This window comes from Capsicum annuum, chromosome 2, assembly GCF_002878395.1.
Source record: "Capsicum annuum cultivar UCD-10X-F1 chromosome 2, UCD10Xv1.1, whole genome shotgun sequence".
NCBI lineage: Eukaryota > Viridiplantae > Streptophyta > Magnoliopsida > Solanales > Solanaceae > Capsicum > Capsicum annuum.
Genome location: NC_061112.1, coordinates 54,881,526 through 54,908,361, shown reverse-complemented (window position 1 = coordinate 54,908,361; position 26,836 = coordinate 54,881,526). Strand labels below are relative to the sequence as shown.

Here is a 26,836-nt window from a genome sequence, read left to right as displayed (position 1 = left end):
AAAATGGGACGAATATGTTGCTCTTGTAAGGGACGTATAAAAAAACATAATAAGTAAATAGACCGAATTGAGTAATCTATTAAATTAGTTTAATTATAATTTAATAGCCTTATAGATCTTTATTAAGTTAATTTATATAATAAATATCAAAATAAAATTATTTTTTAGCTTAACAAAGAAAACAAATGCATATAACTGAAACGAGATCGATAGCTTACACCAAACTTGGATAAAGTTACAGTTAGTACTACAGTGAAACCCCGTAGTATTTGCTTGAAAATTTCATGATTTTTATAGAGAAGTGTTGTTATATATGTATACTGATATTTGAAGTTTGGATCTTATTTAGCTGTTATAAGTAAAAGTATACAAAATTGTAAGAAGTATGAATTTAAAAAAGGTAAAAATTAATAGTATTTTCCTCGCGAAGTTAGGAAAAAACTGATGTGCATCATTTAAATACAACTTTTACCTTTAAATTAGATACATTTACTTGAAATTTAATATGTGCATGACACTAATGATGATTAGCATAAACATTTTAGTATTTTATTTTATACATAATATATTTCTTACAAATATTATTATATAATATTTGTGTATGCTGTTATAAAGAGGTAATTTCACAAACAGTATACCGATATAATAAATGTCATTATCGTAAAAGGTAGAATGTCGTTGTAGAGAAATGAAATATAATGTGAAAAAATTGATTTTAGAGAAAATCTAATTGCTAGAGTGAAATGTAATTATAACAAGGTGACGTTATAAAAAGGTCTCACTGTATTTCTTTCTTATTATATTAGTTGTCCATTTTTTTCCCTTACATTACATGTCCTTAAAATATCATAAATAAAATGATAATTTTATTATTTTGCACTTTATCAACTCATTTGTAAAATAAAACTTTTGAGACTTATAAATCAATTTAGACTTTTTTTGCAAATCTATTTAGATTTTAAAAAAATATTAATTATAAATAAAATAAAATAAAAAATTAAATTTATCTTAATTTGAAATGAACAATATTTTGGGACAACTAAAGAGGAAAAAGAATGAAATAGGAGGGGGCCTGTAAGACTTTTTAAGTTTGTACTGCCAGTGCAGCAGTTAACACAATTGTGGTGCTTTTTAGCCTTGGCGGCGTTTGCAGAGCTGTAATTCTACCTTTTACTTTAATGTTCCCGAACACAACCCACAACATAAGTAAACCATACCTCCCTTCTTCACTTCTTCGATCAACTTCTATCTCCAAAAATCATTTTGAACCTGGTGAATTCGGCATACTATTTTCAATTTTCTTAAAATCTGCTTCTCCTATGACTTTTGCTACTTTCGTTTTGATAGTAGTGATCTCGGTAAGAGTATTAGTCTATCACTTTGCCTCTTCAACAAATTTAAAATAGTTAGGCTGCACCTTCTTAAAATTATCTTCACACAAGTTTCAGCTACTAATATACTACTTTGCCTTTTTTCCTTCCAGCTAGCACTCTAAAATTACTTCAGCTTCACACCCTTATCATCAAAATAGTGCAAATAACACAAGTGTACTAGCTACTTTTTGATTTCTAACTCATTTTTATAAAAAAAAAAAAAAAAAAAAAAAAAAAGAAAGAACTTGAACTTCCTTTTTTGAGACCATAAATGAAGAAAACCCCACAGAAATCAAAGGGGTACAAACATAATGTTTGGGTCATAATCAACGTAACGCCAGCGTTGGTGCACTTGTGCTATGGATTCTGATCAGTGTTTACATGAATTAAGCTTATACAAAGAAGGATCAAAGACGGGAAAATGGCTAATTTCTTTTCGCTAGGTGCAGGAAGTGGAAACCAAGAGCAACAACAACAACAAGAAATTAGCAGCTGCCACCGTAGCAACAATCATAACCCCGCAGTACCCACGGAGATCAGCCAAGAGAGTTGGTTCTTGTACAGAAATGATCATAATAATCAAGAAATACCAACCACTTATAAAGGCTTCGAGCTATGGCAAAGTGATACTACAACTCAACACCAACCTGAACAAAACCAACACCAACAACAACATCAGTTTCGTCACCCAATATATCCTTTGCAAGATTTTTATTCCACTGCTGTTGGATTAGGTGTGGGTCCAAGCCGAAGTGGCTTCGATTTATCTGCAGGTGACCAAAAACAAATTCAAGATTTTGAACTTGATGTACTTGTACTTTAAAAATACTTTTACTTTAAAAATTATGGGTGCAGCTTTAATATTCGTGAAAATTTAATCTAGGAAGTTTTCACTTATATATTGTACTATGCGGTGTAGATATTATAGATCTATAATTTAAATTTGATGGATTTAATATTTATGTTCTAAAGATTTCTCATCACTTTTGCAATTAGGGATTTCAAAACGTATTTGTTGAAATTTAGTGTATATACATATATATCCAGAGTTAGATTCGTGATTTAAAATTAATAAATTTCTAATATTTATTTGATCTCTTTAAAATATATTGCACATTTGCAATATGGGTTAGAAACTCTTAATATATGTATAGATACGCTTAGTGTAAAAAAGCTATTGGGGTCAGTTGAATCCGTTGCTAAAGGGGGAGATCCGACATTATATGCAGGTGATCATGAGGCATCAAGGTCGGGATTCATGATGATGAGGAGTGGTGGAGGAGGAATTAGCTGCCAGGATTGTGGGAACCAAGCTAAGAAAGATTGTCAACATATGAGGTGTAGGACTTGTTGTAAGAGCAGAGGGTTTCAGTGCCAAACTCATGTGAAAAGCACTTGGGTTCCAGCAGCTAAAAGGAGAGAAAGGCAACAACAACTTATGGCTTTGCAACAAGAAGGACATAATAATAATAACAATAATAATAAGTCTAAAAGGCAAAGAGAGGATCCAAGTACTTCTTCTCTTGTTTCTTCTCGTTTGCCTTCCACCACTACTGGTAATATTTTTCTTCCCTTTTCATTTTTGGAGAAACCTCCATCTCAATTTATTTGATACCTTTCGAATTTTGAAATTTAAATAAATTTATCTTGGTCATTATTTTTCATATATTTCTTTAATATTTTAAATTGTCAATTATTATGACTTATAATTTTTTTATGTAGTTTAAAAATGTATAAATTTCATTTCATAAAAATTCAAGATTTTATTCTCAAATTCACAATTAAATTTAAATTATTTGACTTTTAAAAATTAAAAATACCACATAAAATGAGACAAATAAATTACTCCCTTCGTTTGAAAAAAAAATGACCTACTTTGACTTGGCACAAAGTTTAAAAAAATAAAGAAAACTTTTGAATTTTGTGGCCTTAAATTAAAGTTGTATCAAATATACCAAAATGCCCTGTAATCTTGTTGTCCTAAATATGCCATGTGGAAAGTTGAAATTAAAGTATTGCCAAAAAAAGAAAGAGATCATTCTTTTTTAAACGGACTAAAAAAGAAAGTAGGTTATTCTTTTTAAACAGAGGGAGTATCTTCTTTTTTTTTTTTACAAAAAACATAGTGAGATTCATGATGTAAAGGAGATTAATTGATTGTCAACCACTAGAGTTGGCATGGTGGTTCAGCGTCATGTGCCTTAAGCAAGAGGTCGGGGGTTCGATCCTCGCCTCTGACGAATAGAGCAAACTTTGTGGTCAGTTCCCTACCGCTTAGTGCGCTGACAGAGGAATGAAAGATTAGTCTCACGACTGTCAACTATGGTGATATCTTGGGAAACCAAAAAAAAAAAAAAATTGATTGCCTAAATGAATTCTTACATAAAGTAAGTCTAGATAAAAGGCCCTATTGTAAACTTGGTCAGCTTTGTCTTTTTCTCTCGAGAAAAGACATCTTTTTCCCCTGAACTTGTCCTCCCAACTCATTTTAGCACTTAAACTTAGCTTATGTTTATTTACCCCCTTAACATCTTTAAAGTGAATTACTTTCACCCCTTAATATATAATACCACTCTCATAACGGAGAGTGCATCACACTCGTTGACACGTATGCGCCACATCACCGCCACGTCGAAGCCACGTAAATAAAGTATTTTTTTAATAATTTTTTTATATATATATAATATCTATAAATATATATATATATATATATATATAAATATTTTATATATATATATATACATATTTTTAAATATATAAAAAATAGTTTAAATTAAAACAAAAACCCCACCCCCCACCCCCCACCCCCATTTTCCATCTTCTTCGTAACCCTCAGTCCTACCCCTCCCCTGCCCCCCTCCCGTCCACCCCCACACCTGCACATACACTCCGTTCTCCCCCATACTACTCCACCTACACACACACCCATCCACCTCCATCCACCCCAACACAGCCACACTTGTCAGATTTTTCGGTGAATATTCGTTGGAAAACTCAACTCACTTAAAAAATTCAATTAATTATCAATTTGTTCAAACAAATGAATCTAAGAAAGGTGAGGAAAAAATTATGTTAGTTGTTTCTTTAACAAATGGATCTAAGAAATTTGAATGAGTGTTTAATGGAGGAAAAATGAGTGTTTAATGGAGGAAAATTTTCCTAGAATTTTCTTGTTAATATTTTCCTCTAAATAGTTTCCACTGAATAATTTTCATTCAAATTATCCCATTTTTGAAACTGAAACCATCCCATTTTTTGTTTCACATTTCTTTAACAAATGGATTTAAGAACTTTCTTTTGTTTTATTTCTCTTGTTAATATTAACAATGGAGGAAAAATGGATGTTTAATGGAGGAAAATGGTGATTCTGATTCGTGTTTCTTTAACAAATAGGTGTTTAATGGAGGAAAATTTTTAATTTAGTGTCTTAGTGGTTATTTTTTGGTGGTGTTAATGAAGGAATATGAAAAAAGTTAAAGGAGAGAAGTGGTGAAAAATGTATTTGAGGTTGTTAATGGAGAAATTTGGGTATTGTTATTGATAATGTTTTGAAGAAGAAGAAGAAAAAAGTATCTATTTTTTATTTTCTTAAAATTTTTTATTAACTTTTAATATAATATTAATAAAATTAATTTTTTTAATAAATAAACGCGCCTTTTTTTTAAAAAAAAAAATGTCACGTCAGCATTAGAGGTGAAATAAATACACTTCAAAGATGTTAGGGGTAAATAAACAGAAATTAAGTTTAAGTGTTGAAATGAATTCAGAGGACAAGTTTAAGAGGAAAAGATGTCTTTACTCTTTTCTCTTTCTAGTTATCGTCTCCCATTATCACTATCTTTTTTTATTTCCCGACAAATAATTGACACAAATCACCTCCCCATTTCTCTCTGGCTAGGTAGCTTTGATGTATATGTGTCCAATATATTTAAAAGTTTGAGTTTATAAATTTTTATTTCTAGCTTACTAAATTATGATTAAATTATTTATAGAAATTGAATAAGTTTTTTTAATACTAATATGGATTAGCAAAACTAAAACTCTAGTTGCACCCTTGTGTATGCTCACTTTCTTTTCACTAGACCTACAGATAATCTCGAGCCCTCCAATTTATGGGTTGATTCTTCAAATAATAGCTCAATTAATAGTTATTTCTCAAAAAATTCTCTTTATTAGTGATTTTAATTTTGTTCAACAAAAAATGTAACGTTACGAGATAATAAAGTATTAGTTGAATTACTTTATTAGAAATCAACTATCCAATTTATATAATAATAATTTGTTTTATCATTCCCATTAGTATTGTGTTATCATTCCTATTACTATAGGAGTTTTACTTATATAGTAGTCACTTCATTCGAATTTACTTGTAACATTTTAATTTGACATATCTATTCAAAAAATAATGATTGTTCCATATTATTCCTATTAATTGATGATTAGTAGTAATAGGTATTGAAAAATAAGTAATTAATGCTAAGGGTAAAATATGAAAAAAAAAAATTATCTTTTCTTGTTTTGTCAAAAATGACAAATAGAAATGGAAATCAAATTAGAAAAATGGTGACAAGTAAATCCGAAAGGAGAGAGTAAATGTAATATACTTCCTCCGATTAAAAAAGAATGACCTACTTTTCTTTTTAGTCCGTTTAAAAAAGAATAATCTCTTTTCCTTTTTGACAATACTTTAGTTTCAACTTTCTACATGGCATGTTTAGAATCACAAGATTAAAGTGTATTTTGGTACATTTGACACAACTTTAATTTAAGGCCACAAGATTCAAAATTCTTTTTATTTTCTTAAACTTTATGTCAAGTCAAAGTAGGTTATTCTTTTTGGAACAGGGGAGTAACAAGTTATATAATTTACCAGTTTCATCACATCCTAATATTTATTCATCATAGAGATTTATTTGCAATATTTTAGTCCCAACATAATTTTGTATATGTAACTTAATTTGTTGCTTATTAAAACTTAGTCTACTTTTAATGTTTTTTAGGGTTAGAAGTGGGAAAATTTCCGGCAAAAGTAAGTACAAGTGCAGTATTTCAGTGCATTCAAATGAGTTCAATTGACGACGCTGAGGATCAGTTAGCATATCAAGCCGCTGTGAGCATTGGTGGACACGTATTCAAAGGAATTTTATATGATCAAGGTCATGAAAGTCAGTACAATAACATGTCTGCAGCCGGTGGCGATACTTCTTCTGGTGGTAGTGCTGGAGTTCAGAACCATCATAATTCCACTGCAGTGGCCACCGCCATTACAAGTGGCGGTGCTGGTACTGCAGTGCGGCCAACCGAAGCCTCGAATTTTCATGATCCTTCATTATTTCCAACTCCCCTTAGCACGTTCATGGTAGCTGGTACGCAATTTTTTCCACCTTCAAGATCTCCTTGATCATCAAAAGTACTTTAATCACCGAATATTGACATTGAGTTTTCTTTTTATTACGTGAAGAGATTCTAGGAATAATAGGAGAGAAACGAAGGTTGGGGTGGTGTCTGGTTTTTTGTTGAAATATCGATGTAGAATTGAGTTGTTTACATTAATTCTCTTTTTGAATTCTACATAAAGTTGTTATTTTTCTTTCTTTGGGGCTGAATTGTTGGCATCTTGTTTCTTTGCTGTGTTATTTTACTGTAAAGAATTTCCGCCCCACCCTAATCGGTAGCAGATACTTCATAATATAAGATGAGATGATTACATACTTTGACAATTAAAGTTGATAGATATCTTGAGTTAGAGTTTCACGACTACATTTTATTACATCACGACTACATTTTATTACAAAAAGAAGTTAAATTGTCTATTTTGCCAATATAAAAGAAGCAGGCTTGCAAGTGGATGCAAGATAGAAATACTAATATTTAATTAAAGTATGCTTTTGTCGAAAAGCTTATGTTCTAAATGAGATGATCAACACATTTTTCTTCGATAGAATTCATCCAATTTAATGTTAAATATGCTTCTGTGCAACTTCTAGATATATGTTGTGCGGGCCATATTTAAACGACCTTTTGCATATAGGAGATATGACTTGAGCATTTTTTTTTTTTTTTTGGTACATTGAAAAATTTAAATAGAAATATTTAAACTGCTCGTAAGCTATGTTACTGAGATCTGTGAGGAGTAAAAATTTCATATCCTTGATTGATAGGCTCTTCCCATATTGGGAGATCTTCGTCATATATCTATGACCTTGATTTTGCTAGCAAATTTGCACATTTGTTTGTTTCTCTCTTCTGATTCATATGATATTCGTCTTGATGATTGCAAGCAAATATTTGAAATCCTCAATAATAAGCCTAAGCGGGTGATACCATATGTCATTTTCTTTGATAAGCTTGCCAACAAATAGCTAGACAACCTGTTTTGATTTCTAATTTCTTCGTCTCTATATTTTTGCTAATTTGAACCCTTTGTTGATGCTGCCTAATTGTATAATAAGACTTGAGATAGGTCCCATCTTACTTGGATATCTCAATTTTCATATTCTTTGTTTTAGATCAGGTTTAATTTGATTAAATGTGCTGCCTGCAGGCCTAGTATAAGTAGTAGTAAAACATGCATAATGTGCCAAAATGTAACAAATGCAAAATTTAAGAGCATTCACACAAGTTGTTCTCTATTTATATCAGTGTCTACTACTTACTGGGATATCTAATAATAATAATAATAATAAGAATAATAATAATAATAATAATAATAAAAGGAAACATTGTGCATTTTTTGGCTGATCTAATATAATGCATGTTACTCTCTGATCTAGAATTAAAGGAGGCATATGTTCTTCTGAGGATATTGTCCCAGATATTATGTGGTGTGGTGTCCTTTTTGGTTACATATGTACTTGGTTTAGTAAATTCAGTATTCTTCTTCTTCTTTCATATGTTGAATTCATGAAGATCTTGATTTAGTAATATAATGTGTCCTCTCACGTTTGGAATATAGGCTTTTAATAGCCTTCATAATTAATATGCTAATTGGCGCCTTCGTGGTTATTTATAAAAGTATATACTATCTTTTTTAATTTGTTTGAACCAAGCTCTACAAATTGCATATTTGACGTATGTTAATTACTTGAGTGAGGAAATTCTTGATCTTTATGTTATTACTTGAGTGAAGAAATTCTTGATCTCTGTCTTAAAACGTCTTAACCTTTCATCATAACGTTTTGAAAGATGGAGGCCATAATGAAAACTTTATCAATTTTAATTTATGTGACACTGTTTGATTGGTCATGAGGTTTAAGAAAATAAGTCTTTTAAAATTTATAAATAAAAATAAAATAAGTATTTAAAATTAAATTATTACTCAATATAAAAAGATAAGTACTATTGTTCCTTTTGGACTAATTAAAAAATGTAAAACTTACATAAATCCTAGCAAGTTTATCCCTAATTACTCTCTATCACTATTCTTTGTTAAATTACAAATAATACCTTATTTTATAATTAATATCTGGATACATATTTTTGAAATTGAGATACATAATTTAGAACTTAAGAATGTAACAGTTAATTACTCTATTTTTGCTCGAATGCGTAATTAGCATCTGGATACATAATTCTGAAGTTGAGATACATAATTTTAATTACTAAGACACATTTATTTTTGAAACTATTTAATCGAGCTATGTAATACATTAACTAGACCAATGAGTGATACATAATTAAAATTATGTATCCAAAAATTTATGGATTTATGGATGTATCTGTCTGTTTTTTTTTTTTTTAAATGATTTAGTTAATTAATAAAAAAATAAAAAATTTATGTAATTTAATAAAAATAAATTGTGATATTATGTAACTTTTCCTTAAAAAATACTGTTATATAACTTGGGAGGGTAAAAATGTGCACAAACAGGCTAAACGACAATGCATTTGATTGTTGTACAGGTATCACTTTTCATTCTCCTGCAGGCTTTATGATCACATTATCAGAAATTCAGAATAGTTATACGTGAAAATACTTTTTGAGAATCTGGAGAATCTCTTGGTAACTAGTAATTGACATTATATTTTGAAAGCTTGCTAACAACTTACAAGAAATTTAAGCTAATTCAACATAGCCAAATTAGTGTGGCAATGCCCCCAAGTTAAAAGTTGTGGTGGATAATAAATATCTTTCTATCTTTAATCAAAGTTTTCGAGTTCAAAAATTAAGGAAATCATGTTTTAAGGAAGCATTATGCTTCAAAAGAAGAATTTTTGGATAAAAATTCATATTAATTGATATCAACAGATTAAGATATAGATTGAAACTTGAAATTTCTATAGAATTCTTCACGTATATATTTATCGGTTGAAACTGGAAAGCCGTAGCTCAAAAATTACATCTGCCAGTATTGGCTTGGTCCAATAATGCACGTGAATTTCTTTTTAGATACTACATGACAAAAGCCCTCTTAACTGAAAGTTGCCATTTTTATCATGACAATTTTGGGACCATATGAGACTAAACAAACCATATCATAGTATAATCCTCTGTATATATTCAGCAACTTGGAGAGTAGTGAAGGATCTAGGATTTAAAGTTTATGGGTCTCATATTAGTAGGCGTTTAGTCATGAAAATTAAAAAAATTTAAAGTTGGAGTTGAAGTTGCAGTTGTGTTTGGTCAAGTCTTTTTGAAAGATTTATTTAGACTTTTAAAAAATATTTTTTAAATATGATTTTATGCCCCCAATTTTTAAAAACTGTGAAAATCACTCAACTACTAGTTTACCTACTAACATACAACCAACTGTGTCGCAAGATCTATTCTTTTGTTCAATTTCTGCTCGTAAAATGAAACATCCAGCAACAAAGTAGTCTGGACATTAGATACCATAAGTAATAGAGTTCAAACAAAATTGAAGAAAAATAATGCAAAAATGTCTTAGATGCAATCTCAGTCGAAAGATGGTGATATTTTTGTATTAAACACTGTTCAATCAACAATTATGGAAAAAAATCATCATTGATTGCATTAGTGACTAAACACTTAAAACTTTTAAACATTATGAGGGCTTTGTGTAAAACTTTAAAAAATTGGGGTTATATGCAATAAAAATAAAAGTTAGAATTGGAGTTGAAAAATAGTGAAAACAACAAAAATGTTATGAAATATAAAGAAAGAACAACAAGAATAAATAGAGAAAGAATAAGAGAGACTGTTTTATTTCTCTTGAGGAATAAGACATCATAAAATTAAGAATACAATGAACAAAACCCCTCTATTTATAGGAAAAATATTCCTAGTTTCTGACTAAAAGACAGATACTTCAAATCCTGATAGATATCAAATAGATCTTGATAGACATTCACTATAATGTAAATACATTTATAACACTCCCCCTTGAATGTCTAGATAGATAATATATTTCGTTAAAACCTTACTAGAAAAAATTCAGTGAAAAAAAAATCTAGTAAAGGAAAAAGAGTACACATATCTAATAATACGCATTTCGGCTGCCTCATTAAAAACCTTACAAGGAAAACCTGGTGGGACAAAACCTTGAAAGGGAAAAAGAGTACAACGTGTATTAACTCCCCCTAATGAGAATATTCTTAAACATTTGCATCCCGATCTTATGCCCATCTTCTTGAAAGTTGCAATTGGAGAAGATTTGGTGAATAAATCAGCCGCATTGTCTCTTGAACGAACTTGTTGCATGTTAATATCACCATTCTTTTATAGCTCATGTATATAGAAAAACTTTGATAAAGTGTGCTTCGTTCTATTCCTTTTATGAATCCTCTCTTAAGATGTGCTATGCATGCTGCATTATCTCTGTATAAAACTATGGGTACATTATCACATTTCAAACCATATTTTTTTTCGAATGAGATATATCATGGACCTTAATCATACACATTCTTGGCTAGCTTCATGAATAGCTATTATCTCATCATGGTTCAATGAAGTGACTAGATACACTGCTTTGTATATCTCCAAGATATGGCAGTTTCCCCACATGTGAACACATTACATGTTTGAGATCGAGATTTATACGGATCAAATAAGTACCCAATATCAGCATGACCAATAAGATCGGGACTACAATCTTTAGAATAAAATAAACTCAAATATTTTATCCCATTTTAATGTCTCCTAGTAGGAGCAGAAATATGTTTTGCTTAACAAATTGACTGAGAAGACTATATCAGACCTTGTATATCAGATCTTGTAGTATTTACAAGATACATTAGTGTTGTGCACCAATTGCACTAAGATATGGTACTTCATATTTCTCATTTCAGCAAATAATCTTATTGTTTTTGAAAACTCTCTAAGAGTTTCAATGACTTTCAAATCATCAATTTATCCCTCATAAGGATAATGAACAAGTTTCCCAGAAACTTTATATGCTTCAGACATTTTGAATCCTTTAGGAATTTTCATATGGATTTTTGTCAAGTGACAATATCCAACATGTCAAGTGTGACATATTCAAGTGTCTGGACTACAATCAAATAAGTTTTACGCTTACCAAAATGCATCCTTCCAGGTCACTTAATAAATGTTTCTACATCAGCATGCTTAAATTAACGTAGAATTTGGATCCTCATAATATTTTACAGTATTGCGCCAATATTGTATCAAAGATATCGTCGACAATTTCTCATTTTGTATCAGTTTACAATGTAACATAACATTTTAAGATCTCATCACTTTATTATTTTCAGGTACCTGAACCTTTCATAAAGTTTCATGAAGTGTTATATCGTAAGCACTTCAAGAGCACATTGCCTTCTTATTATGATTATTTGCTCCTTAGTTTTCAACGATTATTTTATTTAGAACCGATTAGTCTACCATGCTTCATGCATGCATAGACTTTGTCCTTTAGGGACATAAAATAGGAACACTACAGCTTAAGCATAAGATGCTTTCGACATTTGACTTGAATTATCTTTTGAATGAGGATCTGATGATAATTCCTAACATATTTCATAGCTGCTTATAATCCCCCTTATGTTAGGAAAACTAACATACATCCTCTATCTTCTTTGAGGAATTCATCTTTGTGCATCATGGTATATTCATTAATCGTATATCGCATATTAACTATTAGATGGACAACTTGTGATTCCTGACTTAGAACCAACTTTGAGGGAAAATTAATCATAATTTATTGGTTTGATGCATACAGGTACTTTTGTATATAATATTTCAAACTAACATATGAAGCTTTTTTTTCTCAATGGTTTAACTATTTGTTGAAGCCATTTGATGCTAAACCATCATCATCAAGATGAATTGTCTTGATTGCACAATCTGAAAGTTATTTTCTTAACTAAATTTTATTGAGCAAGCAACTTTATGAGTGTCAAACTGTAGGGTGACAATAAACGCACATGTGATCATCTTATATTGATGCATCTTAATTGATCACATGACTGGTGAACGGGCCCATATTCACCTCTTATGCTTTTCAGTTTTTAAGGGATCCAATCCCAATATTAGTTGGTCCAACCAACTTATCATGAGAACAAGCAACATTAAAGTTCATAAAGAATTTTCAAATTCTTCAATATATGTTCAATACTTAGTAGGCACATGTCAATCGTTCATGTCAATTTATGAACTTTTATTCTAGCAAACTCCAAATTTACCTTGACATTCACCTTTTACTTTAGTAAATTTCAGATTTACAACTACATGAATAAATTTCAGATTTACTACTTCAGAAGTTGAGTTTCAGAATAACTTTTCTCAATTATTCAACCTCTTTTGGAGGTGAGTTGTGATACCATCACAACAAGTGCACGTTTGTATTAATAAGTTTCTCATTCCCCAGGAATGGAATATAATCATGCCTTAAGTGTATCAAATTATGATAGCTACGACAAAAGCAAATTGAGGCATACATATGATTTATTGCTACCACATTCAGTTAAAGGAATGGATCATATTTAATGGGACATGTTTCACCAAATATCCATTATTTTGCCTTAGCCATCATAACATTATTAATATGGTGCATTGAGATTCAAACTCAATGTTTTATCCATATAAAGGCATCTTAGGCAAAAATTGATGAAACTTGAACCCAACATATTATCATCTCTTTTGATAATATTGTTCTTGATGAACAAATTTAAAACATAAGTGGTTCCAAATCAATTATTTTCTCAGATCCATCAAATCCAACAATAATTATTAAAATACAAATAAATAAGAAATTAAAAAAATACTTTTTATTAGGGTTCCGTGAATACCAAATAGTACCCACAGGCTAAAATATCTTGACAGGACGTGATTCTCTTGCTAAATTGATACAAGTATACCTGACTGTATTAGATTGTTGCTCTTAATTCTTTGAGACATCTGGATGATGTTGATTTCATTGCAAAGAATATTCTAAAAGGAAAACAATATTCCTTGGCTTGAAGGTATCTTCCTTTGGAAATTTATCATCACTTTGGTGGTGGTGGCCGAAGTCACCAACGAGACTCGTGGTCTTAATGCAAATTATTTGTCTATATATACTTACCTAGTAAAGAATGATGGTCCTTGTTCGGCAGAGTCTCGTTCTAATAACGTGTTATGAAATATAAAGAAAGAACAATAAGAATAAATAGAGAGAGAATAGGAGAGACTTCTTTATTTCTCTTAAGGAATGAGAGATGATAAGATTGACAATACAATGAACAAAACCTCTCTATTTATAGGAAAAATACTTCTAGTTTTCTAACTAAAAGACAGATACTTCAAATCCTGATAGATATCAAATAGATCTTGATAGACATTTACTATAATGTAAATACATTTATAACAAAAAAATCTGTTTTTCACTTTTCAGAAAATAATTTTGGGATAATTTTGAAATTTTCATGGCTAAACACCATAACTTTAAAAATTGGAAAAAAAAATCGGAAAAAAGGGAATATTATTTATGGCCAAACGACCTCTTAGTCAAAAAAATAAAACCCATACGAGAGTAAATAAACCATGTCATAGTATAATCTTCTATATATATTCAGTAACTTGGAGAATGGAGAGTGATGGGCTTTCTTTTATTATCCATGTGAATATCGTGCTTGGGAAATTCTGATGAGTCTCTAATCTAGGAAGGATCAGTCATATGACTTCTTAGGTCTAATTGCCTCATCTGGATATTACTTCTTTTTTCCTCCCTTTTCATTTTCAAACATTCATTTCTCTTTCGTGTGTTTATCATTTGCTCTATACGAAGGGGCCTGGCTATGTTTCATACCATGCGTGGTGCTTAAAAAATTTAAAAACTGAAAAAAGTAAAAAATCATCTAAATGAGGTTTGAACACGAGGCCTTCTTCCAATGAAGCACCTTAAGATCAACCTAAATGCCAATGCACCCAATCAACTTTTTGTTATAGTGAATGTTTTTATATGTTTTATACTTATTTTCATATATTTTCTATGTAATTATGCCTATTCTGCCTCGAGTTTAGTAGGTGCCGGAGTACCCCAAAATCCTACATAGGTCTTCCCCTGGCGTGGTGTATGTCCTCTGTCTCAATCTATTGTTACTTACGATTTTTCGAGATTCAAATTAGTGTTTTAAAAGTGGGTTGGGGTATGAAGTGAGACATTTTAAATCAGTGTTTTAGGGCCCGTTTGTGTCCATGTATTTTGAAATCGTGATTTTAGGTCATGATATGAAATCACTAGAGATGAATTTGAAATTTTGTTTGGATATACAATTTGAATTTCTTAAGTTGTATTGTTTCTCATAAGGCTAAAGTCATCGACAAACACTCAAACATGTTGCGAAAATTCACTCAGACCCCTCAACTAAGGCCTGTTCTTATCAGACCCCTAAACCCCCCGAATTTTGTTTCAATTGAGCATTTTTTCCCTCAATGCCACTTTTAACAGTTTGGTATTCTGTTGCAACATAGTACATATTTGTTGCATGAGTTGCATTGGCTGGGTAATCTGTGAACTGATTCAGAGAAACCTCAACATCAGATATCTTTCTACTGTGTTTTTATTCTTTACAATTACTAACCTATTTAAATTAATTGGCTTCTTATACCACAGTATGTTGATGAAATTCTTTGCCTCATGAAGGGCAGGCAATTAGCATACCCGGATGCTTATGATGCTGCCAATAGGATAATGGACCTCAACTTCTACAATAATTTCAAAGATAGGTACGTTGATCTCTATAAGCAAGCTGATTTCGGTGGCCCGGGACTTGATCAATTAGTTTCTACATTCCAATTGGATGAAGAAGCAATTAAATATGTTAGAGGGAAGAGGTCATATCAACACGACAAGAGCTGGACCAAGGCAAAGAGAATCCTTGCAGTCATGAACATGAAAGTCAAACATTTTCTCGCTGTTGAGATATTACTCTAAGGTTTATGATTGCAACTTAACTGTCTTCAGCGAGGACAAGTTTTTAGCCTTCATGCAGCCACTCTTGAAGTTGTTGCCCAAGTTGTTGACGCAGAGTAAGTTGATGGATCATTTGCCGGTTGAAGTCTTGACGAAGGAATCATGGGATTTTGAAGGTTGAAATAAGAACATCGAGCTCCAGAGAAATAGAACCAGTGCAGCGTGCGAGCCGTACTCGCTTGCATACATCGAGTGTTTGTTGACCAACACAGAAATGACCGGTATATGCGACAACGGTAGGAAAGATGCAATGGGTCTGGGCTTATGGGGTACTAACTATATGGTTGGAGCTCGTGTATAAAGAAGAAAATGTATAAAGACGGAGACGAACATGATAACAATTTTTTATTTCAAGCCACCTCACGTTACATGTAGTGGCAATAATTTTTATGTCTGTAGATAGTTAGATTTTTATAATGCAACACATAGTATATCTGTTGTAACATATATAATACCTGTTATGACAGATTGATTATCTGTTGGAGTAGGTTGGTCGTCTGTTGCATTAATAGATATTTTTCGGTCTGTCTGCATTAATACTGACAAAAAAAAAAATGCTCCTCACACTCCTCCCACGCCTCCCACGATGACACTGCACGTGCAGTGCCACATTAGCAAAAAATGCTCAATTAGAACAAAATTCGGGGGTTTAGGGGTCTAATAGGAATAGGCCTTAATTTAGGGATCTAAGTGAATTTTCGCAACAAGTTTGAATGCCTATCGATGCCTTTGGCCTTTCTCATAAACATAAAAACTCTATAAGTTTGTGAAAACTATCGAAATTTCAAGCAGGTGTTTGTTTACCTTGACGCATTTACCGAATCTCAGGGCAAACTAGTAATAGGTTTTGGTTTTGCTTCCTTATGTTTCAGAGAGTTGATAACTCTACTACAACTCTCTCAAAGCCCTTGTATTGGCATATTTGAAGTGAATAAAGTGAGAAGAATTTTATTATATTTTCTTTAGAAAAAAAATTATTTTTTTTTTCAATTTTTATAGAATCTTATCAAATAAGCAAAAGTTCATAAGTAAATCTGTAATATGATTGATAGATATATATTCTCTCCCCGATTTACATTGTATTGCCAACTAAATATACGTTGACTTCCAAGTTTCATCAAATTGATCAAGTCGCTGAATTGGAGTTGGCATATATAGTTCCCTTTTGCACTTTGAAATTGTCCGAAAGGATTAAACTTTGCATGTATTCAAGTCCATCTAGTATCCATCTTCTATCTGTCAAGGCTAATTAAGCCCAAAATTATTATTATCACATTTCATTCTTGTGCAAATTTTATTATCGCATTATCAGAATAGCCAGCAGAAAATACTTTTTGAGAACCTGTAGAATAACTTGGTAACTAGTTATTATATTTAGAAAGACTACAACTTACAAGAACCTTAACGCTAATTCAACTGCACTAGGTTATTAAAATCAGTGTGGTGCAATATATTACTACCAAAGATTGTGGATGCTGAAATGAAAAGTATCCTCCCATATTGAAATTAGTGTAGTGCAATATCATCAAAGATTGTGCATGATGGAGTGATAAATATCCCTCCGTCTTTAATTAGAGTGTATGGAATAAAAAATATTTTACTTCGAAAGTGAAATTTCCTAACTCGGAATTCGTCAAGTCTCATGGAGGATTCCAAATACCCGTTAAAAAAACAAAAAAAACTAAAGTTAGTGCGGCGACACTAGAAGTTGCCTCTAGATCGATGGGGGTTTTGTTGGCATAGGCATTCCTATACGAGTTTAGGACTACTAGATTGGTGGTCTATTTGGTCAGTATTTTGGGAAGTCAAAACCATTTATTTAGAAAGTTAAAATGTTTGATCAGTTTTTTTTAAAAAATAGAATGTTTTTGAAGAGTAGCATAAGCTGAAAAAGTTAAATAAGATTGGCCTTGAAGCAAACAATGATCAAATATAAATCATTACTTCAATATTGAAAACTGTTTTTGAAGTTTGTTAGCCAAACACAAATTAGTACTCTCCTCCTTCATTTAAAAAAAAAAACAAATTAGTACACTCTAATTTTTTTTTTCCCCTAAAAACACTCATAACAAAAGATATTTTTTAAAATTTAATATTTTGAAACTGACGTTAAAATGTAGATTTTTGTTGAAAGGACCTGACTTTTGTGGATGTAAATTTCTTATAGTAGTAAATTTTGCAACTAGCCTTACTCCTAATATTGGACATGTACTTTTTCAGATGCATGACAAGAACCCTTTTAGTTGAAAGATGCTATTACATTTCATGACAATTTTGGGACCATATGTGAGTAAATGAACCATATGACATATAGTATAGTCATTTATATATATTTTCAATAACTTGGAGAGTGATATGCTTTTTAAATATATCCATGTGACTACACGTGCTTTGTAATTTTTTTTAGTTCTCTAAAGCTAGGAATTGAAGAAGTCATGGGACTTTTATAGATCTTCTTGCCGTATCTGTATATTACTTCTCCTTTTTTACTTTTCTTTTGATAAATTTGGATTCACATCATTTATGTTTTACTGATTCAAGAACGAGATGATGCAAATTTCAAACTTGCTGCACACCATATATGGGTAAGTTTCACTTATTCTAAACGGTTATTAACTATTTCTTACATCACTTCATAGTATAATTATTAACTTTTTCTGCATTCTTTAAACGTATTGATAAACAAAATAGACCTTAAAAAATTGTGGCGGACCCAAGATTTAAAGATTGTGGGCACTTAAAAAATTAAAAAGATGAAAAAAGTAAAAAATTGCCTCAATGAGGTTCGAACCTAGGATGTCCCTTCCTATGGAGAGCCTTAAGATTAATCTAAACATCAATGCACCTAGCTAACTTTTTGTTTTAATGGGTGCTTTTAAATCTTCTATACCTATTTTTGTATATTTTCTATGTAATTATACATATTCCATATCGAATTTACTGGGTGCAGGAGCACCTCAAAAAACAATGGAGGTCCTCCCCTGGAAAACCTCCTCTCTCAAGGAGTAACAACCACAACTTAAAATTCACTATAATCAACAACAATTACAATTACAACTCAATAATTAAAACCTTACTTCAAAACTCTAAGCTCAAACAGTTTAGCTATAACTATTTTCAATTAACAACTCTCCAAGAAACCAAACCAACTTCGGGTTACACGACCTCTCCAAACCAACTCACTAACTATCACAAAACTAAGCTATAACAAAATAGCTAGACTCTGAACAAATCAAGCATAAACAAACTAGAAACAAAGACTCAATTGAACCTTGCCTCAGCTGAAACTTTGCCTCGACTGGATGACTTGTCAATGAGTGTTGTGGTCTCATACTGCTTGAGAATAATATCTTTTCTGCGTATGTAATAGGTGCCTCAAAATTGTCCTGATTTCCTCCTTATATAGATGCTCATAATTGTCCTATTCACGTGAGGATTAGACTCAAGAATCCTTTCCTTATTTATCAATGTCATTGCCGTCTCTCTTTTTTTCCTTATTATACTTGGATCAAAAATAGCATGCATTCCATAAATAGGCCTGTAACATAAATAGGATTTGTCTCATCAAAACTAAAACTTTAGCTATAAGAAAATACAAGCCTTCAACTTCCCCCTTTTCATGATAGCAAACCTATATCTATTTCAAACAAGATCAAAATACCAAGATACTGTAACTTCACCTTTTCAACTCCACAACAAAGGTATTGCATTCAATTGAATCATAACATTCAATTCATTCTCCCCCTTTTTACATCATTAAAAATGAGATAGAAATAAGGCACAGGTAGAAGATGGTTATAATAACTCAATGCCATTGAGGCAACAGAGCCACAACCATAAAAGACACAAACCAAGGAATTTAGGATACCGACTATTCAAAAATATCAATTCACAATTATCAAAAATAGGAGCAAAAGTTGTCAAATAAGCACAATTTAAGCCACTACTAGCCCAAAACAAAACATTCAAGTATTAGTTACACATTTAAAAAATTTATCGTTTATCATCTGAATGATAACAAAAAATAATAAAGGATCAAGGACTGTCATATCCTGTTTTTACCAAGGCTAAACAAAACATGACTTATGGACTCTAAAAGAATTAAATTTTTGTACAGAGTCGCCACCTCATTTTTAAAAAAATAAGGAAACTTATTTGTTTATTAACTAGTATGACATATCTTTTAATCTGTGAAAATCAATTTAGATTTTAGGCAAGGGTTCAAATTATTTCGAAGGGAAGGGGTTAGGCACTCTTCAGAATCTACAAATATGGTACTCGGCTAGACTAAATTTACCAAATACTACTAAAAAAGCTGTAAAAAGAGACTTAAAAAAGAGACCTCATGAGGTCTCTTTCCCTCAAAAAAAGACTTCAAAAGCGACCTCAATTGACGGTCTCTAAAACATAGGTCGCTTTTTCTAACAGACCTCATGAGGTCGCTTAAAAGCAACCTCACGAGGTCACTAGGTTATTTTTTGATTTTTACAAAAAGGACCTTGTGAGGTCTCTAAATTATTTTTTATAATTATTATTATTTAATTAAAAAGAGACCTCATGAGGTCTCTATTTGATTTTTTTTATTTTTATTTTTTTAATTAAAAGACACCTCATGGGGTGACTATTATTTTCTAATTTTTTATTCTAAACAATTTATTTAAAACATAAGCGACCTATTGCAGTCTCTTATTTAAGCATGTAGAAAATAAAATCATGAAAAAGAGACCTCATTAAGTCGCTTTTGTGCATTTACAAAAAAATAAAAATGTGAAATAGCAACCTCATGAGGTCTCTTTTTACAAAACAATAGCTTTTACAAATACCTGCCATTTTAATTCAATTTAATAATATATACAATATAATCAATTAAATCGAACTCCAAAAACTCCCACCAATCAATCAAACTACAACAAACACAAGTAAATATAATCTAATAACCACAAAATGAAAATAAAATTTAAATACCTTGAAATTGAACGAACAAAACATAAAAGTCAAAAGTTATTTAACAATACTATTGTTCATACTGCTTTAAAGTTTTAATGGATTCAAAAACACCTAAGAATTCAAATAAACCACAATAAAATATTTAGTTTGAATTATTTAGACAATATTCAACTTTAACAACGCGGCGGTGTATTGTCCACATAGTAATCCTCATCATCGTCATCACTGTTGGTCTCCTCAGTCACATCTCTGTATTGATCATATACTCCATATGAAATAGGTAGAGACTGTGGTGGTCGAGGAGGGCGGGCGCACTACATCACCGGGAAAAGGGAGAACCCCCCTCAAAGAAAGTAATGCATCGAATTGGTCCTTCATTCCTACTTACTGTATATCTCTTTGCCTTTCCCTAGCCTGCGAGGCCTTAGCTTCGCTAGATAGCTCAGCTATTTGCTGCTTCAATGACAAAATTGTCTCCTTTGACTTATCATCCTGGAAACTACCGACACCTTCTAGTTCTGAATGAAATTCGCAAAAAGTTCGTTGGGGAAATCCATAATACCTACTCGGGCCACCAACAGCATCTAACCATATTCTCTTATTTTTCTCTTTGCTAAGTGGTAGGTCTCGCCTATCTTCTGGTAGAGTTTGACAAAAATCCTCTATGCATTGTAGCTATCGATTCTGAATTTAATGATAATTATATTAGAATATAAATTTAGAAAATAAAATAATAACTCTGAATTTAATGATAATTATATTAGAATATAAATTTAGAAAATAAAATAATAACTACTGGAAATAAAGGCTTACATAGGTCAGCTGAGCTCGTGGCTCAACCCAAATATCAGGATCTTCAGGAGTTTTCTTCTTCCTTGTGTGTGTAGCCTTGAATGCCTCAGTTTGAGTTATTGGCCTCCCAAGTTCCTTTTCCTGCAAATAAAATTAATTTAATGAGAAGACATAAGTACTCAAATTTTGGCACATATTGCAGGTTCAGAAACAAGGTTTAGCATTATAAAGAAAGTTGCAATAGGTAAAGAATCCGTGTGGCTGCATCAATCACAAAACTTATTCCCACATCAGATATGCGCTCTAGCACAGCCAAAAGTGATTTCTCAGACTACTTTTTGGCATATTTCCGCAATAAAGATGTAACGAGATCAGCACAACACTTTTACCTATATAACTGCAAATACAAGCAGGAAAACACGCACCCTATTCGCAAGAAACAATTAAATACCAAATCACATAATGACCCACCAGTTTTCTCCTTTCATTTTCCTGACTCTGAGCTCCACTCGTATGTAAAGAACCACCTTTAAGAGATGCTCTAGCTTTCTTGCCAATCTCACGCATCTGCTTGAACCTCGAATCTGTCTCCCAATGGCCAACTAACTTTTGCCAATTTTTAGGTAGGATTCACCTGGGTCTCTTGTTTTTTTCACGAGCTTTTGATAGCAAGCCAGTAATTATGCGCTCAGCTTTTAACTTAAAGTTTGCTTTAATTTGGGCTTCATGTTCTGGATGGCAGAAACACTTTCTCTGTAATGACAAGATAAAGTAAGATGAATTAATTTGCTAATGAAAAAATTTCTCTGTAATGACAAGATAAATTGAAATAAATTACCCCTACCTCAGTGACATAGAGATATTGTTCCCAGTAGACCCTCAGATTAAATAAAGCAAGTACAAATTGATTCAAACTTATGAAAAACAAAAATAGATGCGATTTAAGTATCAGACTTAACAAAGTTGACAAATAATCTCAAACCAACATGAATCAGAGGTTCGATTGCATCAGCATTTGCAATTGTACACTTGTTATTGTCATTAATGGACAAGTTGAGAAGTGCAGTAACAACATCTTCCTGTACATTCATGTCTTCTGAATGAAGTAGGTTAACCAACAAGCTTGGAGTAGAAAAGTACGACTAGCCTGGAGTGGGGTATGTTAACCTAAATTAGTTGGAGGCCTGAATATTCTTGACATTTATGACTGGAACAAGACAGTTGTAGCTAAGACTTTATGGAATATTTGTACAAAGAAAATAATTTATGGGTAAAGTGAATTCACAGTTATTATAGGAGAAACCAAAACTTACTGGAAAAATTGCCAAAATAGACATTCTGGGTCACTCAGAAAATTTTACAAGCTACTAATAAATACTTCATTAGAGCAGCGTATGTAATTATAGATATACAAAATATTTCTCTGTTCTCTATCAAAAGTTTCTATACAAAATTACAAGGCCATTATCAGAAGGTACCTAAGAAAAAAATCACCTGTAATAACTTGGGATTGTCCAGATGAATCTTTATTTTGCAACTAGCTGCCCATAAAAAACATATCTAAAGGTGAAGTGATTCACATGGATACCAATATAAAAATCCAGCCGCACTCAACGGAAATTACAGAGAAGGGGCTCTATATCCCACAATATGCTATCGGTGTTCCAGGGAAAGAGAAGATTTAGAATATCTGGTTCTTTATTTTTATAGAGCACGTTCAAAAGGTGAACTGATTCACATGGATACCAATACACAAATCTAGCCTCACTCAACAAAAACTATAGAGAAGGGGCTCTATATCCTGCAGTAGATGGTATCAGTGTTCCAGGGAAATAGAAAATTCAAAACATCTGTTTCTTTATTTTTATAGAGCATGTTCAAAAGCCTATCTGGAGTATGATAGATAATTCCAAACAATGTGAGAATGAGAAGGTCAGAAAATGCCAAAGCAGTTCAAGGCTTTACAAAACACTATACCTCTGTGCACCATATGGACAATGTGCAACACTATACCTCTGTGCACCATATGGACAATGTGCAAAAAGAGGAACTCCAGATGTTTTGAAGGAAAAAAAACAGCATTGCATTAACATCTAAGTGTCTACATTGTCTATCATTTTATAAAAATAAAAGACATATCATTACGACAGTCTTTTGGACTTCACTGACTCGTTGTATCATAGATAGAGGTGCTTAAGTGCTTCATCTTGTTTATATTCACACTGGGTAGTGTTGTCTTTGTGAGAAAAAATCATTACTTTATAACCGGAAAGAGGACCAAACCTGTAGATTCCAGTTAGGGATCATGAATCCGATTTCCATGTTAAACTATGGTTCATTACAAAATGATATATGTACTTCCCGACTTATTTCCTCAACAACTGTAAGTATTGTCTTGCTAGACTATTTTAATTCAATATTTTCTTGCAAAGCCAAAGACTAAGCAAATATTCTTTCTCAAATCTATGAAGCAACGAATTTTTTTCACGTGTTCTTTGAATGTGATGTGTCAGCTTATATATGTAGAGGATGCTACTACACTGGTTAAGTATCAATAGAGTTCCTATGCAGCGGGATAATATCGAATTGTCAAATATCATACATTTCTTAAACCTACTCATTCAGAATGTAAACAACACCATTCAAGATTCAGAGCCTTTAAAAAAGACGAGGTGAGGGGGTAACGTTGGAAAAGCATTGAGGTACAATCATGTACATTTATGATAGAAACACACTCAGCATACATGAGATCTAGCGATATGTCACATGTCCACCTATACACTCGCTAAAGTGCACTGAAAAGTGAAATTAACAATATTCAGGAAACCGCACAATGATATAAACGATACTCCAGATGGAGAGATAGATGCAAAGAGAGAACTACGAATGGAAAATAACCTTGTTGTGAGTTGTCACTCAATATTCTGTTCCCATTTTGGAAATTAGAAAAATCATATAGTGAATAGCGAAAAGTAGGCTCGAGAAATGGGAACGAGAAAGAGAGAACAAAGTGAAGTGTAACTAAGAATTTTGGCTCAGTTCTTACCAATAAAACAGACGGAAAGAAAAAAGCAGCATTTAATAATCTTAGTATTCAGTTTTGGGACTTCCTGGTAAGATGGAAGCGTTCGGCCAGCTGGAAGACCATACCGACTAATAACAAGTAAAAGCTAACATCAAGATAATCAAAATGGTTGTGCAATTCAATCATTATAATAGGTCTATACGTATATATTTTAAAATTATATATGTAATGAATGTGTGTACAGACGTATATAAAGTTGGAAATTTTTAAGAATATGACACTAGAGGTTCTCTTATTCGCAAGTGGGGAGGAGGGGATAAAAAGCAAAGCATCTAATCCCTAAATTAGGAAATCAGTTAAAACATTTACAAGTATCGCTGAGAGGTTATCAGAGAAGATCCTCAAAAAAGTTAGTTTATGAAAGGGTAAAAATTCCAAGAGATCAAGTGTATGGAATAATGATAACTGAGGTTGTGTACAATATTTAGAGGAAGAGAAATATGCGACTGTTCCTATAGAAAAAACAACACCAAAAGATCTTGATAAAAAATATCATCCAAGAGATTTGTTTTAGAGCAAGTAGCAGGATTAGAATAGCAAAGTTGTTAGAAAATTCTAATATGTACTCTGTATAATGCCTTCTAAGTAATTGTTGCTAGTTTATTGTTAAGCTTGAACTGGAAGATTGCCTAGTAGTTTGTTTACCCTTATACTTTTAGTTCTCACTTTTGATATAATACTAGTACTATTTATCGAAAAAAATCCACTCCTCTCCGTTTTAAATATCTGTTCTACTCCTCGAGTTATTTTCTAGTTATCATAATTTTCTTTTTTAGAGTCAGGCGATATAAATTTTGATCAACATTTTAAGATGTATATATCTTTTCATCATATTGAAAAAATAAAACTTGCAGCTTCTGTCTAGTAAAACTTGTATTCAATTAGTTTCACTTATTGTCTTTTATTATATTTTGGTTTACCTCATCATGCAATTACTATATCATATGAACTTTTTTGATAAATCAGTAAGGAAAAGAAGAGCATGGAAATGAATATACCCTAAATTCCAAAAGAATCTGGTTCCTGAGATTGTCTGGCATCTTGCCCTAACTCGTGACAGCACCCCTATAAAAATCTTGAATGATTTGAGAAAGGATCATTACAGTAGCATCCGGATTAAAACTGTATTCCAAAATTTAAACATTTATAGGTTAAAGCTAAAACAATTATGAGATATTCATAAACTAAATACATTTTGTAAAAACCATACCCATAACAGTCAGGCTCTATGATGAGTCTGTTGCGCATGTCCCTCGTGCCAGCTTGTTGATGAACCTGACCGTGTGTAATAGACTGGTCTATGGTAGGAATTTCAGGTTCAGAGATGTTACCTTGAAGTGGAAGACTTGATATCCCAATCTGTGGAGTAGATACTGATGAAGGTTGTAAGTTACCGGGGTTAAGAGTAACTGTACGTGAGGCACTAGATGTCTGATACTACATCACATGAGGTAATTGATTGTATCTATGCGAGGTAGCATGACCTGATGTTGGCCTCATCGTAGGCGTATGCGGGGGCTGTTGAGTATATGCTAGTGGTGCACCTTGTGACGGATGAGATGGTGTGGAGTCTGATCTTATATGTATTCCTGTCGATCATCTATTAATCATACTAGACTTCTTTAATTTCTTTTTAGGAGCATTAGCAGTACCCTTATCCTTATCACCGCCTGCTATCTACACAAATTTTCATGTAATATCTTCAAGTAAACCATAGTTTAGAGACACCATAAATGTACATATTTTTACCATATAACTGTATGCGAGGAAAACCAAACCTATGACATACGTATGGTGTAACACATGTAACATCAATGAAAGAAATTAACAAAACTGAACAACTATCAATGCATAGTCAGACGTAGACACACCAATTTATTTTGAGAAACATACCAATTAGAGATTAAAGCAGCAAGTTTCACTTCAAGAACTCCAAACAAAACTTTTAAATGAGAATAACGTTAAATCAAACCAATAATTCTCAGCTAAAAATAGAAATAGAGTAAACAAAAACTACATTGATCAAATTAGGAAAAAAAGAATAAACTAAACCAAACAAAGAAATAAAAAAATGCAGGTGTGTTATTTCAAATTATCATTCCTCCTCCTCGTCATCCTCCTTTTCTGACCCTCCTTTCTCTTCTGACCATTCTTCCTCTTTTGACCCTGTTTCCTCTTTTAACCAATTTTCCTCATCTACTATTACATTTTCATCATTTGATTCATCCACTTCTTCATTTGCTGCCAATTCTACTTCTTCTATA

General features: G+C 31.9%; 1 protein-coding gene and 1 non-coding gene across 2 annotated transcripts; one reads left to right on the top strand and one right to left on the bottom strand.

Annotated features, from left to right (window-relative positions):
* Window positions 1-1,092: 1,092 nt before the first annotated feature.
* Window positions 1,093-6,979, top strand: LOC107860920 (protein EXPRESSION OF TERPENOIDS 1). The gene is made up of 3 exons (XM_016706360.2): window positions 1,093-2,146; window positions 2,603-2,929; window positions 6,374-6,979. Exons 1-3 carry the CDS (start codon window positions 1,795-1,797, stop codon window positions 6,772-6,774), a joined length of 1,080 nt encoding a protein of 359 aa, XP_016561846.1. The 5' UTR covers window positions 1,093-1,794; the 3' UTR covers window positions 6,775-6,979.
* Window positions 6,980-10,262: 3,283 nt separating this feature from the next.
* On the bottom strand, window positions 10,263-10,347 carry LOC124896428. The gene has a single exon (XR_007052791.1). It is a non-coding gene; the product is annotated as a small nucleolar RNA Z196/R39/R59 family (small nucleolar RNA).
* Window positions 10,348-26,836: the final 16,489 nt, after the last annotated feature.